The sequence below is a fragment of the Cucurbita pepo genome, chromosome 2 (genome assembly GCF_057944985.1).
Source record: "Cucurbita pepo subsp. pepo isolate OVF chromosome 2, ASM5794498v1, whole genome shotgun sequence".
Taxonomy (NCBI): Eukaryota; Viridiplantae; Streptophyta; class Magnoliopsida; order Cucurbitales; family Cucurbitaceae; genus Cucurbita; species Cucurbita pepo.
The window spans coordinates 3,784,467-3,804,580 of NC_141799.1; the positions used below are offsets into that span (position 1 = coordinate 3,784,467).

The window sequence follows — 20,114 nt, forward strand, 5'->3', positions numbered from 1 at the left end:
TAGATAGTTTCGGACCGATCGATTAGGTTTTAGAAGATTGGAAAAGATTTAGCGGAATTGTTCATCATGAATCTTAGGAGCGCTTTCAGATTGAGATGAACTACGGCTTGAATCTCTCTTAATTTTCATGAAATTTGTGAAGCGTGAAATTAATTTTGAACTCAGAATTTGATTCCTGTTGGTATTTATGAGTTGTTTTAAAAAATTCTTTGCAAATCCTTGATCTTGAATCAAGGAATTTATGCTTATTTTACAAGTCGAATATTTTCTTTAAATTGTTTTTTTTCCTTAATAAATTCCATGGAAATTTAAATTGAGTTGGTGTATCGTATATAAAATGAGTTCTTAGTTTTTTTTTGGCACGACTAAGTTTAGGACAAGGCTCTGATACCATGTTAGACGAACACGACTCTCCACAATGGTATGATATTGTCCACTGATACCATGTTAGACGAACACGACTCTCCACAATGATATGATATTGTCACTTTGAGCATAAGCTCTCATGGCTTTACTTTAAACTTCTCCAAAAGACCGCGTAACAATGGAGTTAGTATGTCTCACTTATAAACTCATGATCATTCCCTGAATTAGCCGATGTGGGACTTTCATTATCCAACCTGTTCTTGTAGCCATCAATCTTTATATTCATTTATATTCATTTAGATTATGAACACGAGTCTATTTAGAGTTCTACTACAGAGTTTAGGGTTCAAGTATGCATAATCTTCCATGGGAATTTAATTACGATTTGTTTGATAATAATTCTTAATCTCTAAAATAAAATCATAATAAATAAGAAATAGTGTGCGGAGTCTTAATGGGCCTGGGCCCATCATTTGTCCACCCATATCAGACCATGCGAGGATAGTGGTGTAGGCACACCAAGAAGCGCATAGTGCAATAATGAAATATTTGAACCCATCAAATTTGCAGGGTAGGGGTGTACATTCAACCCGACAATCTAGACCAACCCAAACTCGGGTTGGGTTGAGTTAGATTAGCATTTGGGTACGATTTGGTTCATTTTTCTAAACTCGAACTGAATTGATTCGATTTCGGGATCGTGGATAAAATCTTCGGGTTGACCCGAACCAAATGAAAATATATAAATTATATTAAGAATTTTTTTGTATTAATAGGTTTGCTATAGTGGTACCTCGATCTCTCTAAGGACATTCACGTTCGAGCTCGATGTTAGGTTACACCATATATTGATTTTTTTAATTTTTAATTTTTTTTTTTGGAAACTCGACAACGGAACCCAATCCGAAAATAGAGGGTTGGGTTGGGTTGAATTGTGAAAATTTTCAGATTGGGTTGGGTAAAAAAAATCCCTCAACCCAACCCGGACCATGTACACCCCTATGAATGAGCAAATAAGTTCTAAAAATTTTGTTGATCGACCAAAACTAACTTCAGTCAAACGATTTAGATCGATGCAACATGAGGATGATTGGTGAGCAAAAAAAATTTTCAACCCAATCGACCAATATAGATTATTGAAACTCTTCAGTCTCCACCTCTTTATCTCAACTCTCAATCCGTGAATCTCCAATTCTCCCTACCTCATCGTTTCTCGTATGCTTCTGCCTCCATCTTTTTCGTCTTTTGCGCTCTCTTCATTGATACGACGTCATTTTCTTTCCCTCTGCATCCACCGTCTCCATATTTGGTTCTCTCCCTACCTCTACGTTTCCTTCCTTTTGTCACTCACGCACCGTTTGCCCAAACACGTTAGAGTAGAGATTGAAGACGATCACACCTTTGCTCAAAAACCATCATTGAGAAACCCAATGACGCTTTGTGACTACACAACAAAACTTAACTTTTACCATTACAACGATCTATAGTATGGTCAAGAAACACACCATTACAATATTGTTTTACAAAATATAATAAACAGAACGGTTGTCAAATAAACAATTTATACGATACCTAATCCGAACAAAAAAAAAAAAAAAAAAAAAAACGCTTCAAATAAGCACTTTATGCTCGATACCTAACCCGAACAAAGGAAAAAAAAACCCTTCAACTAAGCACTTTATATTCGATATCTAACCCGAACGAGGTAAAAAACGCTTAAAATTCTCACCATCAAAACACGTAAAGCTCAGCTAACTCCTCCAAATTTGAATCAAAAGTGAGATTTGGATCAGAATTTTCCAACATCCACAAGAGATGATCAAAGAGAACAACTTCACATCTCAATGAAATGGCATTATTGTTATGAGTATGAGTATCACAATCTTCATTGGCTTTGGATTTGTGGATCAAAGCAGTTAACAAAGGATGGGTCAAGTGGTTTGAAGTTAATGAGTATCTCTTCCTTGTGCTTCCAACATATATAATTACATTGTTGCTACTCACCTTTTGAAGCCTTTCATGTTCTTGTTGATGTTCTTGATGTTCTTGATGCTGTTCTTGATGTTCTTGTTGTTGTTCTTCCATTTTTGTTTGAGAAACCCAGAGATGTTCTGTTGTGGATTTGGATTTGGATCTGAAGCTTCCCAATTGCCTTGAAAGGATCTTGCATTTCCTCAATAGAGAGTTTATCTTCTTCATTTCCCTTTTCTTTTGCTTTCTAGAGAGAGAGATTTCATGGGAGACTCTCAAATTCAGTGCCAAATAAGATTAGGCAAAGAAGATGAGAGAGAGAGGGGTTGAGTTGGTGCCATGTCTATGTTTTTCTTGGTGATATATATATATATATATATATATGTAAAGGGAAATTCTCGAGAGAACCCGTTCTCTGCAAATTTCTCTCTTGGAATGTGAGATTTCACATCGGTTGGAGAGAGAAACGAAACCTTGTATAGAAATTTTTCCCTACCAGACACATTTTAAAATCTTGAGGGAAAACCCGAAAGGGAAAACCCAAAGATGACAATATTTGTTAGCGGTGGACTTGACCTATTACAAATGATATCAGGGCCAGACATCGGGCGGTGTGCTAGTGAGGACACTGAGCCTCAAAGGAGGGTGGATTGTCATATCCCACCACGATTGGAGGGGGGAACAAAATATTTTTATGGAAATCTCTCCTGATGGGTTTTAAAACCTTGAGGGGAATTTGGAAGGAAAAGCCCAAAAAGGACAATATCTGCTAGCGGTGTGCTTGGGCTGTTACATGAAATCTCCACTCCGATGCCCGCTAATTTTTCTCGTTGAATCCCGACAAAAACAATCTTTGTCTCCATCTCGTGAACATCTTTATTTTTGAGTAAAAATTTTGCGGTGAAAAGACGTGGCTCCTCTTTTTCACATCATATTAAAAGGGTGCAACTTTATATGAGTCTCGTAGAGCAAGTGAAGAAAACCCATAGTATGGGAGATCAAAAAGTACCAAATTTGATGACTTGTTAAGGAAAAGACCGAGTATGCTATTGACTGAAGAAAACCCATAGTATGGGAGATCAAAAAGTACCAAATTTGATGACTTGTTAAGGAAAAGACCGAGTATGCTATTGACGGCATTGCAACATATGTCAATAAGGCCTCCATTGATTGTGTACAAAAAAAATTCGAGCTGAAAACTCAATAATTACGAGCCAAGATCTCACTTTAATCCTTAATATTTTAAATTTTCCAATTTTGCCCCCAATGTATTAAAAATATAAATTAAATAATAAAAATTCTTCGATCATTAAATTATTGTTTTATTGACATATTTAAAATGAGGCATAAATTTCGAGAGTTCATACGATTATCGACCCCAAGTCTAAAATAAGTAAACTCACATACCAAATATAGGTGACCCCAAGTCTAAAATAAGTAAACTCACATACCAAATATAGGTCGAGCGGGAGAAAAGCAATACAAATTTAACACTCAACACGTAAACCAAACATCTCTACACTTCTTTTACAAGCAATAATTTTTTCTTTTTTAAAAAAGGATAGATTTGGGAGAAAAGAGGGGTACTCTTGGCTCTTGTGTGCTACCAAAAAGAAAAACATATAGTAATCATTACATTATAAAAACTTTATTTTAAAAAAATTATTGAGAGTACATTTTGTTAGCAAGTGGCTTCAATAATTTTGGTCATTCAATTCTTTCAAACAGAATGCACCCTTGTTTCTCGTCGTATACATAGAATTTGTATAATTCCGATCACATAGTTAGATTAGTTAAGACATTAATATCTCGAGTAGTAATTTTAAATATTGATATTTACATTTTTAATATGAAATTCCGGTATTTTCACTTTTTTGTTCTTTAATTTTTTGGGTTTTCTTTACAAATTTTTCGGTAAATAAATGAAACTGATAAAGGTTTTTTTATTTTTTTTTGAAATCTTCTTTGTAGGGTTACAAAAATAATATTAATAAATCACTAAAAAGCATAGGAATAAGCTAAAAGTATAACGGTGTTATCATCACTTGTATGAATAGAAAATTAATTATATCTCAATCAAAGTCAGTAACTCTCTATATTATTACTAAACTTTTACACTAGAGGAGCGAAAAGTATAAGGTATAGTTGGATGAACTAATGTGAATGAGTGTAAGATTTGTGACCGAAACATGATTGATACTAATAATATTAGATGATATTGTGGTAACAAAATAGGCCAATCTAATGACAATTGAGAGGTTACAATAAACATTTGTCCGTTCATAAATTCAGTTGACTATTTTAAATTTTTATTATTGAGATTTCCTTTTTAGTTAGGCATGAGCATTTTACTCATAAGATTTGCATAAAAGCAAACAACATCTCATACAAGTGAAAAACTGAAATTTGGCAAATTTGGCTCCTCAAACTATACTCAAATAGCTATGAAGATTCTAATATTTATACTGGATTGTTTCCTTCTTGTTACTTGGTTATGTTAGGAAGAACTTCGTCAATAGAGTTCAAACCTATTTTTATCGTTTACAACTTTAAATTATTACTAGCATATTTGAAGGAGTTTGTGCCTTACCTGATGCCCACGACCTCCACCTTCACTACTCTCTAGAGAGACTCGACCAACCTAAATGCAAAACCTGTGAAAGACCACAAAAGTTATAAATTATTACGTTTTTTCGCTCAATAATTTGAATAAAAAATTTCAAAAAGAATTTCCCGAAACATCTCAAACCCTTACGATCAAGGCCACCTGTAGATTTTGAAAAGAGAGAATATTATAAATTGCACCGAATTGAAGAAAATAACGAGAAAAAGTGTTCGAATGAAAAGAGTAAGAGGGCAGTAAAGCAAGAAGAAAAGGTTGGAATGGGCAATGGCATGAGGGACAGTGCCCCACAGAAATGGCCATTTGACTGAGAAGGCTGGTCGTGTCGGGTGGAAAGACAAAGGGAATGCACGTGCAGATATTTAGAAGAAATGTGATGCAATGTATATATTACATAATAAAGATAGAATGAAGAAATGGGCACATGGCCCAGCGTACCTTAACCACAAGCATTCATTTTGCTCGCACAAACAGAATTCAGTACATGAACTGCTCACTCCCCACTCCCTACTCCACAACTTTTCATTCAAGCCTCTCCATTTGGTTCACAAATTTTAAAACCCTTTTTCAGCTCCTTCTTGAGGAACGAGTTTCGAGAGTTTTACTTAGGGTTTGATCTATAGATTTGTAACTTGCAGAGGTTGAAAAAAATAGAGTTGTGTTTCATGTTTTTACCTCAATTGAAACATATATGAATATGTTAACGTTGTGTCTTAAAGTTATACATATTGAAACATAGAATTCAAATATAGTCTAGATGTTTTCATCCACCAAGTTGAAATTCACTAAATTCGTTTGATTGAGTGAATTTGAACGAGATGGTTTGAAGACGGATTTTTAGAAGTATAGATAGGGTAAACTTATAGGATTAGCAAATTGTATTTTAGGAGTCGTCCAAGTACCAACCAGAGGCTCTAATCCTAATTTTAGAGTATCAAAAACTAGCTTTGAATCAACCACACTACAATTCTTTTTCTTTCCAACCACTCTTCAAGGGTTCGATTTTGATAGAGATTTGAAGCTAAGACCTATCGAAGAAAACAAATACTCTTCAATGAAGTATAGATTAAAACCCTAGAGATTTGAAGTTACGACACAAGAAGACGTATGAAGAATGTTACTAATACGCCAATCATCAAGTATTAATAATTGAGTTAGATGGGGAGGTTTTTCTTTCCTTTTTCTTTAATATTTTTTCATATAACACAAATTTATTCAACTAACATAGTCTAGATTTGGATGATGAATCAAATTGCCAATAATGTTTGATTCAATAGAATAAAAAAAAAAAAAAAAAAAAACATTCATACTCTTGCAACTCTTTCATTGCTAATGTGATTGATTCATGCATGCTAGCTCTTAAAATTAGTCTAAGTTAAATTAATTCCCAACCTAAAATTTATAGTTTCTTATCTTATTAACTTTGTTTAGGTTTGGATTAGTCCAAACAAATTCACACTATTTAAGCGAAGTAAAACTAACAATGTTGTAATCCAACTAAAACCAAACAATTCAGAATTGAGTTACATTATATTTTTTTTAAATTATCAAACTTTCCTATAAAATTTAGTCCAAAATTTTTTAATTTTATGTTTATTATATATAATTTGATTTTTCTGAAGTTCATTATCCTAAAAATAATTAAAACTGAATCTCTAATTACAAGAAAGGGAACATAAAATCTATGAGTTTATGATCATGTCTCTACTGCCCAAGCAAGCATGGGCAAAATGCAGATTTTAATGAGCAGGCCTTTATTATTTCTATGCATTTGATGCGTAGATAATAATATTATATACACAGACTATTTAATATATTATAACACTTTATCATCCTTCTGTTCCTAGCAAACATCCCATCAAAGTACTAAACTACTCGTGCCTAAATAATGCCATAAAAAGCAATAATTAACTCTAAAATAATTAAACAAATTCTCTTTTCACATGCAAAGTCCTCGATTAGCCAACATTTTTCTAAGCCAAAAGAGCTCTGATTAGGGTGAAACTAGAGGGGCCAAAACACGACGAGGCTAAATTAAAACTAACCTTCAATAATATCTTTAAAAATATTTTTTTTTATAAAAAAAATAAGTTTCTACTTAAATTCTTTTTTTTTAAAAAAATTAAAAATACTCTTCAACTTTTAAAAATTTTAATAATATTTAAAAAAAAAATAAAAAATACTATAACAATATTTAACATGAACTTTGAAAATAGCATAAGTATTGTTAACTTTTTTTTAAAAGGTTAAAAAAAAAGTTATTCTAATTAATATAAGAATTGAAACCATTTATCTACACCTAAAAATTACTGTGATAAATAGTTTTCATCGATATACTCACGATAAAAACTTATTTGTAAAAAAATTAAAGGTATTAATGCTATTAAAGGTAACAATGTTCCGTCCATATATTAGCAACTTTTAAAAAAATTTAAAGACGTTAACGAAACTTTTGAAAGTTTTAACGCACGTAATAATAAAACTTTTGGAAATTGACATCAACAATAAAACAAGATATAGAAAAAAAAAAATTCAAAATTATTCTTTCGAAAGATAATGCTATGAGAATATGCACATACCTGTTTCTGTCCAGCTAAATATTCACCTCTTGATTTAGATCTTGAATCCGCTGTACAATCTGTTAGGTAATTTAGTATTACTCTGGCTGGAATGATCAAGTTAACAAGAGTCCAAAGAAACTTCAAGACAGGTATAATATGTCATCAGTCCAGTAAACAGTTCACAGTTAAATGTCTGTCAGGATGAATGAAGTTATCTTCAAATTTCAAATTAAGGATTTGAGTAATTCTGGATGTCAATCATACAGCACTATACCAGTCCGTTTCTCCGCTAAACTTCTTAAGGTCTTATTGACGAATAGAAATTCTTCTATTAGAGCACTTTTCTTGTTGCACTGACCTTGGTAGGCCAAGTTTCGTTCTAAAAGACAAAAGAACGAGGCAGGTTGATCCCCTATTCTCTGAATGACATTCTTTTAACCAAGAGAATATGTTCTCCAAACCACCTTTGTTAAGAAAACAGAAGTATAGGAACAGACACAAAAAAGTGTAGGGTCTCAAGCCACCAAAGGGCAACGAACGAGAAGAAGAACAACCAAGTCTAGTCACAAGAAAATGTCCCAATGAACAAAACCCAAATACTTCACAAAAAAAAAAAACAATGAAGGCATGATGATAATCTATGGACAAGGATTATTATTTATTCTTTTTGTAAGTAACATCAAGAACTTCGTTGAAACAAAGAACAAAAGGAGAGAACAGCTAATGACGTTTTCTTCTCTTTGGTGTCAGATTCTCATTAACATCAATGAAAAATTTCGTATATTTCATCCATAAATCTTTACTTTGTAAGTATATCCATCTTTAAAAATTTGGCCATTCATAGGCAGGACAGAATTATCAATCATTCTGTTTGTAACATTGCATTTCAGGAGCTTTAATCCTATTCCTCTCTGATGTAAGAATTGTTGGAAAAACAAAGTCAACACAGCCAGATCCAGTGGGCTACATCCTTCTTTGACTGAAATGTTTTTAATTTTAAATCAGATTTTTACCAACAAATTTAATCATACTTTGAGAGCAATATGATAGATAAGTCGATTTCTATTTGCGTCAGAGTATAAGTTCCTCTGCAGCATCAAAAGTCCATTGGGTGGACTCTTGCGCCAAGCCCACTTGCGACTTCCATTGCAACGTCATAACATTTGCAACATCAGATAAAACCCATTCAACAACAGCAATAATTTGGCCCATTGCGTAATAGAAGCAAGAGCCCAGTGGGTTTGTAACCATTGACATCTTCTCCTTTAAGAATCATTATTGTAGCCTCACTTGCTCCATCAATTCTTGAGAATCCAAAATTTTTAAGAAAGACCAAACAAGCAAGAAAGGCCCCGAATCTAACATACCATACTTCAACTAGGAAATAGGATTCATTTCCTTAATTAATCTATTTTCAGAGGTGTAATTAATTAGCATAGCCTTCCTACTTTGACTAAATTTATCTGGAGCCTTCCTAGCAACCGATCATGACCAAGATACCTATCCTCTTCCATCGTCGTGTCAAAAAAAATCTCAAGTCATTCTTCCCATCATTATCACAAAACATCAAATTTTGAGATTCATATTTGAAGTATTCAATAAAGGAGGCGACTAAACTAAAATCTCCAAATTTGTAAGGCTAGACTCTAATGCCCGGATGGAAGAATCATACAGTACCTTAAGAAAGGTCACTACGATATATGCTTCGATCTACCTAGCCGTCATCCTCAAATACCTTGGCACTAAGATTTTGGAATTGGCTAGAAAAATAGGATAAACCCTAGGCATGTTCTTCTAGCTGTGAGGAACAATTAGAAGTTTGAAAATTTGCTTCAATAAGTCACCATTGCAAGCAATGGAGTTCTTCCTAAACATTAATCAATTTTCCTTAAGAAGTGAGCACTAGAGAGACAAACAACACCAATAGAAGTGCTCCAAGTGGAGTGAGTATGAGAGAGGCCAGTAACGCTCATGGAAGTACTCCAAGAGGGTGAACACGAGAGAGGCAAGCAAAGCCCGTACTCGCTTTAGATAGAATTTATTTAGATTTATCGTTACTTATTATCAAGGGATTTATTTAGATTTATTGTTACCTAATATTTCTGATATCTAGGGATTGAGTTAACATAGTATAGAAGGAAAATGTACAATTAAATAAAAAGTAGCAAGATAATAACAAAGGATTGTAACCCTGCATACCAAAAGGTGCAAAACATGCGTATGAATATAGAAAAGGTTTCAATGATGTTACCTGGTCCAGATCTGAAAAATAAAGCTCTAGGTTAATCGAATCAATACCAGTTTTTGGATCAATTTTCCCATTCACGTGAACAATGTCGTTATCCTCAAAACAGCGCACAGCCTGGAACAATAATATTAAAATATTTAACAGCACAAAATTAAGTAATGAAAAAAGCAAGAAGTGCCCACGTTATTCTTAGAGCTTCCAGGGCATTGTTTTGGCTATTTGGCATGCATGCGTATTATAGGACAAAAATATATAACAGAAAAGTTAGGTAGATAAATAGGAACAAAAACTTATACAATTCTGTAAGACAAAAAAACAAAGAATTCAGCAAATTAAAGTCCGTTCTTTCTCTTGTATCAGAATCACTGGGCAGTTGATATTGCAGAGAAATATACTAGCCAATTCATCTGTTAAACCGGTATTACTCTTTAGAAATACAATTATGTAAGTAGGTTTCTAAGTATTATGACGAAAGAAATATGATAAAATAGAAAATCACCTGAAGTTTGGACCTCCACCTCACGAACATGGGATAAATAGTTATTTCCCAGTCCCTGCAGTGGTCAAAATAAAGGGGAAGTCTATTACAGAATTCTATAAATAACATCAACGAAAACATACATACAAATGAATTTTCAAAATGTGTATTTCCATCGTTTGATAACCATTTAATTTTTAATTTTTTGTTTTTGAAAATTGTGTTTGTTTTCTTGTCATTTCTGTACGATGAATTTCATCTTTATTCAAAAATCATTTGGAATCTTAGTCAAAGAACGCTGAGGTGTGTTAGGAATCACGACTCTCCACAATGGTACGATATTGTCCACTTTGAGCATAAGCTCTCATGGCTTTGTATTCCTTTACCTATAAACCCATGTTCATTCCCTAAATTAGCCATGGTGGGACTCACTCCCAGCAATCCTCAGAACCATACTTCTCCTTGACTGGCACCATTCATTAACCCAGCAGTATCTACAAACTCTATGGATGCTGGGACAGCTCGTTAGACTTGCTGAGATCAGAAAATTGATGCAGACGAGGATCTGGAACTGCAAATACTCCTACGTTGGGCTCTATTGTACAGAAAGGAAATTTAGCTGCTTGAGCCTTGCCATTTTCGACCTGCAAAGGTTTCCATCATAGACAATACGCGTCATATGAAATTGATGTAGATTTCCAAGTGGAAGTATGAACTAAAAGAGGAAGCCGTCCAATTCACAAAATTAGATCTGTGGAAAGAAGTTAGAAGTTAAGTGAGCTTTCACAATCGGACACATGACACTGCATTGTTAGCCAGAAACAGCATGATTATCTTCATATTAAATATACTATGATGTAGCTTGCATCAAAATTACTAAAAGCGATGCTGATCGGGAAAATTCAGTTTAAACAAATTATTGAAACACATTCATCGCTCGGAGTGAATATGTGGAGCTATCGTGTCAAAATCTCGAGGCGTAGCCTTGAGATGCAAGATATGTAGAAAACCTAACATGAAAAATACGATAATCAGACCATGAAAAATCCGAAGAGAGCTGTGAATCCGTAGCGTTTATTAACTACCTACATTATAATCCAATAGTTCACAAATCCTGGTGCACAATTCCACAATCCACTAGCTATAACGACAATTCAACAACGAATTCTTCAGTAACTACGGAGTTTTCCGAAAGTAACCATCAGTTCCATAGCTCGAAATCCAAATTACAGTAAATTTAGTATGAAATAAAGAGAGAGAGCAACCGATATTAGCTTACGACGGCAATGAAGAGCGTTGATTTTCCAACATTGATGAGGCCAACGATGCCGGCTCTGAGGCTCGTACTGATCTTGGATGTAGAAGAGAAACGACGGCCAACCACCGTAACATGGCTGAAATGAGAAGCTCCTGAGGAGAGAGAGCGAGTTAACTGAAGGATTTCGAAGGGGAAAGCAGAGACGGAATAATGGGAGCGCAAGCTATTCTGGCCATGGCTGTGGCCACCTGTTGCAGAGCTCGGACCAAAGCCAAACAGACAATCGGTTGGGGATGCAAAAAAATTATCAAAGGTGTAAACGAAGGGTATTTACATGGGCAAAGATTAGCGTAAGCCTTGGGTTTTTTTTTTTTTTTTTTTTTTTTTTTTTTTTTTTGTTAATAATAATTATTATTATTATTATAAATATTTCAGTTTATTTGGTTTAATAAAATCTTTAAAAATTATAAAATTTTATTTTATTATTTTGTTCAGTTTTGAAGTTATAATTGAACCAATAAATAAATAAATAAATATATATATATCTGGAGTCTTAACTATTTTAAATTTTTTTTTATTATTTTATACTTATAATCGCTCTCATTCGGATGTGGTATTAATTAATCTCCAACCCACATTTTAGTAAATAAGGTACCGATTTATATCCTCCTATAACAACTTATGCTCGGATTAGAAATTAAATTTAAACTTAAAAAAAAAAAACATGTTTATATATATTATATATAAACATTTTAGACATGAAAACAAAAAAATAATAATAATAATTTTGTTTTCATGTCTAAAGTTGATTTTTTTTATATATTTCATAAAATAAAATTCTGTTCTAAAATATTTATCTGTATTTAAATTATTCATTTATTATTATTATTATTATGTTTTTACACGTTTTCTCTTTCTCTATCTAATTTTAAAAAATAAATGAAAATAAATAAATTGGTTTTTTCTTTCACTAGAAAAAAAATTGTAAACAATAAAAAATAAAAAATAAATTATTATCGATTAGAATGTTATGTGTTCAAATGTTTCGATTTAAATTAAAAAAATAACATTAAAAAGATAATTTCACTTTTTTTTTTTTTTTTTTTTTGTATTTCTTACGGAATAATATCATATCGTTAACACACATGGAATAAAAACAATAAAAGAATTAACGTCAGCCTAAATATAGTTCATAATATCAATATATAAACTATGGTTATTATTATAGTTACGGAAATTTATTGGACTTTCATGAACCTATCCTAAAGTTAAAAGATCTATTATGTACAAAACTAAAAGTCAATGATACGAGTTATCTAAAATGAATTAGGTAAATATTTTATACCAACTTAAAATTTTAGGTTGGTTGAATTTGTGACACGAGCAACCTGATTTACATCCCAACCTTATTATTTTGGATAAATTGTCGGGTTGTTTTATTATTTTTAAAAATTATATTTATTCTCTATTAACAAAAATTTCACAAAATTAAACAATCTATCACCAATGTTTATTATAAATATAAAATATAGCACACAAGAGTTGGATTGTAACCATATTTTCGGGGCTCACAAAAACATGTAAATTTTTTCACATTTTTTTTAATTTTTAAATTCAACAAAGTCAATTCAAAATATAAAAAAAAAAATCTAAATCAATCTAACATTTATGGTTTGAGTTGCGTAGTCTCAGACTCTAACAAATTTTCAAAAAATTCAATATAACCCGAAGAAAAAAAAAATCCATACAAACAAAAAATTCAAACCCTAATTTAAAGATATTTTAATTTATGTTAATCATTTATGAAAATTAAGTTTACTAATTCCACCCAATGATATTTTGGTTTATGTAAGTTAAGTCTACTAATTCCACGTATAAATTTCATTATTTTGTTATCTATTTTTTTACATTAAAAAAAAAGAAAAAAAAAAAACAGTTAAGAAACTAAAAAAATTTAAAAATCTAATTTTATTTTTGAAATTTAGCTATATATTCTAAAAAACGAATTTATTTATTTTTAATTATAAATCAAATAGTTATAATAAATTAGTAATTATATCATAAATTAAAAAAAATTAGAAATTACAGTTAATTAAATATAAATAGAATAACAAATGGGTTAAAAAAAGGAATTTACAGGAGGATGAATTTCAGTTATATTAAGAGTTGAGAAAATTAATAAGAGAATAAACAAATTTAAAAGGAAAAGAAAAAAAAAAAAGAAAAAAAAAAAGAGGGAAAAGGAGATAGAAGGAAGAGGACCCATCTTTTTCAATTGTCCTATTAAAATCGCCCGCTAATCGTTATCTCTTTTTAGGGTTCCCCAATTCTTTTGTTTCTCTCTCTGATCCAATTTCATTTTCAATTTCAACGCTTAAAAACCCTTCACTCACACAGCAAGAAAGCTCAATTCATGAAGACGACACTCTAATTTTACTCTACCACCAACTGTACATATTTTTGCAGCTTCCATATCCGCACAAACCCTAGGATTTTGACCTACAGGGGTTTTCTTTTGTTTGGGTGGTGTAATTTCTTTGTTTATTCATCATATTTGGGTTAGATTTGGATCCTGTTTCGCCGTAGTTGTTTTTGTTTTTGTTTTTTTGTTAAGATTAAGATTTGATTTCCATGTTCTTGCTCTTCAATGTCGAGACTAATTGAGTCGTCGATAATGGATGGTTTCGGCAACGGAGCTAGAGTTCAAGTTGCGTCTACATCCAAGGATCTCACGCGTTTTGGAGCCAATTCGACGGGTAAGGGTTTTGTGTTGCTCTGTTGGACCTTTTTCTTGAGACCTTGTTGCTACAGATCCATTTTATTTGAACTTATTTTTAGCTGTTTCGATGAAGTCATGATTGAGAGATTTGAGTTCGACTGGTGGTAGTTTCTGTGCAGAACGATTATCTAACAGCTGTGCTCTAGAATCATGTGAGGATTTGGTTTTCCGCCTCTTATTAGGATGGAATATGTTAATAGTCATGAATTAAGTCGATAACTATTTGGCTACGGATGATGACAGGGGTCTATGATGGGCGATGACTTTCAATTTTCTGTCCAGGAATTTCATGTCATTTTTTACGAAAGCTTTCTTTCTTGCAAGAAGCGGTTATTGTTGTTTTTGTTGTTGTTTTTTTATGTAAATTTCGTTTAGGTAATCATTGGAGCAAATAGTTTGTGTTTCTGCCCGAGTCGTATGTGTTCTTGCAGTAGCTGCAGTTAGTAATTGTTATTTTATTTTTCTTTTTTAATTTTTGAAACTTCACCAGAAGAATGGGGAGAGAACTATGGTGGTGGTTTATTTGGTAACTCTTGATAAATCGCTTTTTTCAGTCGTTTTATGTTAGTTTATTTGTTTGGGATCTTGAGTTTACTTCATTTGTTTATTATTAGATCTGAAATATGTTCTGATCTTATATTTTATAATGAAGATGTAAGCATCGTGATTTAATTTTCAATGTTGCAGAAGATGCTCTATTTGATGCATCACAGTATGCATTTTTTGGCAAGGATATGGAGGAGGTTGAATTGGGAGGATTAGAAGATGAAGAGGATGATACTCTTGCTGCTGGGATTGACGAGGAGGAGTTTTTGTTTGATAAAGAGGTACCTGTTATTTCCTTTGCTCTATACACTTCTGTACCTCTTTTTTAGCCAGATGCACTTGTTTTCATTTTAAAAACGTCGGTAAGTGTATGTTGTTGATGTTATTGCACAAGTCGCATTTGGGCCACTGTACTTTTTTCTTGCTCTGTACAAAATGTGCCATTTTATATTAAGGGCTAGCACAACTGTTGGGTTATCATTTTGAATTTATAAGTGCTATATTGCTTTAACTAACTCCCTTTCTATGGTTTGCAGAGTGAGGATTTTAGACCTCCATCTGATATTGATGATCTTGTTTCTTCATTTGAAAAGGTTAGAAATATAAAAGTCTCTACTTATTCTTGTTTAGAACTTAGAAGTAACTCCCTAATTTGATTGTGTTTCTATGTTTGTTTTCAAATTTGGATCTGTATCTTCCACCATATCTAAAAAAATGAGATTATAATGCTTTCTATGTATATTTGCTTCTCCATAAGTAATTTTCTATCAATAAAATCATTTGATTTTTGTAATTTGTGTTCTCGTTGAGCTAGACCGATAGTTTTATTAATTTAGAGAGGTGTAAATACCGTCATTCTTCTGTATTCATTTAATCATCTATGTAACTGTTCACAAGGAATAATTTTATTAATTACAATTCTTATTTCCAATCCAAACATAGCTCATCGACGAAGCCACCTATTACCTTCCTTGAGAGCAAAAGTTAATCACCCCACCTTGTTGTACTAAATAAAAAAGGCTTATCACTGATAATTTATTATTTCTGTCACAAATTATCAACGCATGGAGTCTGGACTCTCAGTTGCCATCTAAGATGAAAAAAATTTAAGAGTTCAGTTTGGAATTTCAAATCAGGCTTTTTTCCAGTGATTTACTACCAGGGTTGTTTTTTATGTTGGATGAACATAATTGATGGCTTGCATTTTCCTACAAATACATCTTGTAGAAATTCTGAAGAAATTCGTTCAGGAGAAAACTAAGAAGACCAATGTTGCTTATGATATGTCCATGTTGAACAACTAAAGAGAGAACTGTTTTAGCTGAAGTTGCTAGTTGCCTTTTCTTTTCCTTCAATAGGGAATTTTTAGAACTCCTTTGCATGACTTTGTTTCTCTATTGTCATCTATATTTGATTACTATTTTGTGTTATTTCAGTTAAACGACATTGGAAGCGGGCCAAGGGGAGTTATTGGAGGCGGATTATTGAGAGAAAGTGAGTTTTGTCTATCTACTGGCTGTGATGTTAAAATAGTACTTGGGTGCTCATACTTAAAAGTAATAGTTTTTTCTGTCGAGATAGTCTAGTAACATGGCTTTATGCTGCAGACAAACATGACTTGGTGCTCTAAACTACATCCATTAGGAGCAGAGCCAGAAAATTTCACTGTGGCAAGATATATATATAAAATTTGAGTGGAAAATTAAAGATGGATTTAAAATCTTTACTTTTTAATATAATTTTTAATTCAAGTTTACACTCCTTGTTCTTCTTCATCACAATTTACGATCTTTTTACTAGCAGCATTGTGATCTTAATGTTAATTTTGAGCATTTGTAGATCAAATGCTGTTTGATTATGTCATAAATGTATGTAAGAGGTTAGCCATTTTCCATAGTTTTTCTCTTATTGCTATTCATGGTATTTGATTAATGCCAACTGGATATTTCGTACTTATTCATGATTGTTATCATTGTGATGGTTGTCACTGTAGTTGACCGATTTCGTTTCTTTTCTTTTTGTTTTTCTCATCTACTCATCAGATAATGAATGGGCATGTGAGGATGGTTTCCCTAATTGGATTGCCCAGCAAGGCTTCAACGTTGAAACGGCTCAGGAAGGCAAAAGATTGTCATCACATCCCCATCCTTCTTCCCTTGCTGAATCGACGTCTCTGTATAGGACATCATCATACCCTGATCAGCCACAACCACAGCCACAACAGTACCATCAACAGTTCTCTAGTGAGCCAATTTTGGTGCCAAAGTCTTCATATCCTTCAAGCGGAATATCTCCTCATGCTTCTCCAAACCAGCATCCAAGCCATCTAAATATGCCTTTTGTTCCTGGTGGACACCATGTATTATCGTTATCTCCATCAAATCTCACTCCTCCAAACTCTCAGATTGCCGGTTTTAATTCTGTATCACGGTTTGGAGGAAATATGCCACAACACAGTTCTGGCCCCTCCATTAACGGTGGACCATCGAGCCAATGGATGAACCAAACCGGCATGTTTCCTGGAGAACATGTCAATCACCTAAGCAATCTATTGCCTCGCCAGTTATCCAATCAGAATGGATTTCCACAGTTACCACCACAGCCGCAGCAGCAGCCGCAGCAGCATAGGTTGCAGCATCCTGTTCAGCCTCCGTTTGTTGGCTCTCTACCAGGTTTACAGACCCATCTTTTCAATTCCCATTCGTCTTCAGGCCCACCTCACTTAATGAACAAGTTGGAAGCCATGCTTGGTCTACCAGATATGAGGGATCAAAGGCCTAGGTCTCAGAAAGGTAGACAGACTACACATTATGCCCATCAGGGTTATGAGACTAATAATTTTAGGAGTGACTTTGGGTGGCCTTTCCGTAGATCCAAGTATATGAAAGCTTATGAATTAGAGAATATCGTTAGAATCCAGCTTGCAGCGACACATAGTAATGATCCATATGTAGATGACTACTACCATCAGGCTTGTCTTGCAAGAAAATCTGCGGGTGCAAAGTTGAGGCATCATTTCTGTCCTAATCAACTAAGGGATCTTCCACCACATGCTCGTGCCAATAGTGAGCCACATGCTTTTCTTCAAGTTGAAGCACTTGGTAGGGTTCCATTTTCATCAATTCGTAGACCTCGCCCTCTTCTTGAAGTTGATCCTCCGAGTTCAACTGTTGGTGGAAGCAATGATCAAAAAGTTTCTGAGAAGCCCCTTGAACAAGAGCCTATGTTGGCAGCTAGGGTTACAATTGAGGATGGTCAATGTCTACTCCTTGATGTGGATGATATCGATCGTTTCCTGCAGTTCAATCAGTTCCAAGATGGTGGTGTTCAGTTAAGAAGACGTCGCCAGGTCCTGTTGGAAGGACTGGCAGCATCATTTCATATAGTTGATCCACTCAGTAAAGACGGTCATGCGGTTGGGCTGGCTCCAAAGGATGATTTCGTATTCTTGAGGTTAGTTTCTCTTCCCAAGGGTCGAAAACTTCTAGGCAAGTACCTTCAGTTGCTTGTGCCAGGAGGTGAGCTTATGCGAACAGTTTGTATGGCTATTTTTCGTCACTTGAGATTCTTGTTTGGAAGTCCTGATCCTGCAGCAGCAGATTCTGTTAATGATCTTGCAAAAATTGTTTCATCGCGAACCCAAAGTATGGATCTTGGAGCTCTGAGTGCATGTCTTGCTGCTGTAGTTTGTTCCTCAGAGCAACCTCCACTTCGCCCTCTAGGGACCCCTGCTGGAGATGGGGCGTCCTTGATTTTGAAATCTGTTCTTGAGAGGGCTACGGAGCTCTTAACCGATCGTCATGCTGCAAGTAATTACAACATTACTCATCGAGCTCTTTGGCAGGCTTCTTTCGATGAATTCTTTGGCATTCTCACAAAGTATTGTGTGAACAAGTATGATAGTATCATGCAATCATTACTCCGACAATCTCCACAGAATGCAGCATCTGCTGTCTCAGATGCAGCCGCTGCCATTAGTCAAGAAATGCCAGTTGAAGTATTACGAGCAAGTCTTCCCCACACCGACGAGCACCAGAGAAAGGTGTTGATAGATTTTGCCCAACGCTCAATGTCTGTTGGCGGATTCAACAACAGTGCTCGCAACAATTTTGATTCCTTGTGATCAGACCAAGGAGCAAGTACATGGCCCATTATCCATAGTTACCAATGAAGGAGCCTTCAGAATAATCTCATCATCACATATGGAAGGACAAACAAACAAACCCCTTCATTTTGAGGTCTCTCTATAGCTCCCTTGCAAAGTTTCATCTTTAGTACAGTGGGTAGAAGGGGGGGAGTGCAAAAAAAATGATTCTACTCTTTCAACTATTCTCTTTTATGTTCTTTACTTTTGAAACATTTAAGTTTCTGAATTGGTTACGACACTCATAAGCAACACCACTGTTACATTGGGGTTAGTTTTCGAGGTTCATCGGGTTCGATAGTGGGAGAGCTTTAGATAGAATATGCTCTTGAAACAACGGGGAGTTGTCCAGATGATAATGATATGGGTATTAGAATGTACAGGGTTGGCCTTAGACCAATTTCATATATTCCTTCACTATTGATACCCGAGGGGGATGGGATGGTTTTTTTGGGTATAATTCATATCTACCTATGCTTGTAATAAGGTGTTTATGTTTTAGTTCTGTGCACACACGAGAGAAAGAGGAAAAAAAGGGGTATTGGGCGATAGTTGTTGTTTTGAATATGGAATTGGACGATGGCTGTTTGTAGGCCTAAAAAGCCCCCAAGAAAAGAGGGGTTGATAGAGAGAGATCTAATGGGGAACATTTTCAGTTTGTTTTTGTTGTTGTTGTCATTTGTATTTACTAAAATTGCACGTTGTGTTTGTATCTTCCTATGATGATTAGATGAAAGGCAATATAATACCTGTTCGTGCAAGGAAAGCTTTGTTCTGTTCTGTTCTGGTTAGGTGATTCCCTTTCTTTTGCTTGCTTTCTACGATTGGAAGATAGATTTGTGTATATTATGATTGATTGATTGATTGATTGATTGAAGGTTTTGGGTGTGTGTTTTTAATCCAACTATATTTCTAATGTTCAATCCACAGCTTGTTCTCTGCCAAATTCTTGAAATTTAAATGTTTTTTTGCTCACTCATCTGAATCTGCATAGCTATAAACTGATATCCAGCTAGCCCATTTAGCAAGGGACGAGTTGAAATGATACAACTTAATTGAGCTTTGATTATCAAGAGCTCGAGTATAGTTCCATTCATAGTTCAATTCTAACATGAAATTGTTGAACTGTGAAATTGGAAA

The 20,114-nt window shown here is 34.0% G+C and overlaps 2 protein-coding genes and 1 long non-coding RNA gene across 6 annotated transcripts; 1 reads left to right on the forward strand and 2 right to left on the reverse strand.

Annotated features, from left to right (window-relative positions):
* Positions 1 to 1,934: 1,934 nt before the first annotated feature.
* Positions 1,935 to 2,675, reverse strand: LOC147793391 (auxin-responsive protein SAUR78-like). The gene has a single exon (XM_087121716.1). The coding sequence runs from the start codon at positions 2,563 to 2,565 to the stop codon at positions 2,098 to 2,100; it is 468 nt and encodes a 155-aa protein (XP_086977842.1). The 5' UTR covers positions 2,566 to 2,675; the 3' UTR covers positions 1,935 to 2,097.
* Positions 2,676 to 4,683: 2,008 nt separating this feature from the next.
* Positions 4,684 to 11,868, reverse strand: LOC111789221 (uncharacterized). 4 transcript variants are annotated; one of them, XR_002814297.2, is made up of 4 exons: positions 11,527 to 11,868; positions 10,634 to 10,891; positions 10,269 to 10,323; positions 4,684 to 9,883 (listed from the first exon to the last, which is right to left on the reverse strand). It is a non-coding gene; the product is annotated as an uncharacterized LOC111789221 (long non-coding RNA). The 4 variants fall into 4 exon arrangements; XR_015420071.1 differs by having other exon boundaries at positions 10,634 to 10,998; XR_015420069.1 differs by having other exon boundaries at positions 11,513 to 11,868.
* Positions 11,869 to 13,798: 1,930 nt separating this feature from the next.
* LOC111787912 (protein PAT1 homolog) lies at positions 13,799 to 19,740 on the forward strand. Its single transcript, XM_023668006.2, has 5 exons — positions 13,799 to 14,261; positions 14,972 to 15,111; positions 15,367 to 15,423; positions 16,267 to 16,324; positions 16,873 to 19,740. The coding sequence occupies exons 1-5, from the start codon at positions 14,153 to 14,155 to the stop codon at positions 18,951 to 18,953; spliced, it is 2,445 nt and encodes an 814-aa protein (XP_023523774.2). The 5' UTR covers positions 13,799 to 14,152; the 3' UTR covers positions 18,954 to 19,740.
* Positions 19,741 to 20,114: the final 374 nt, after the last annotated feature.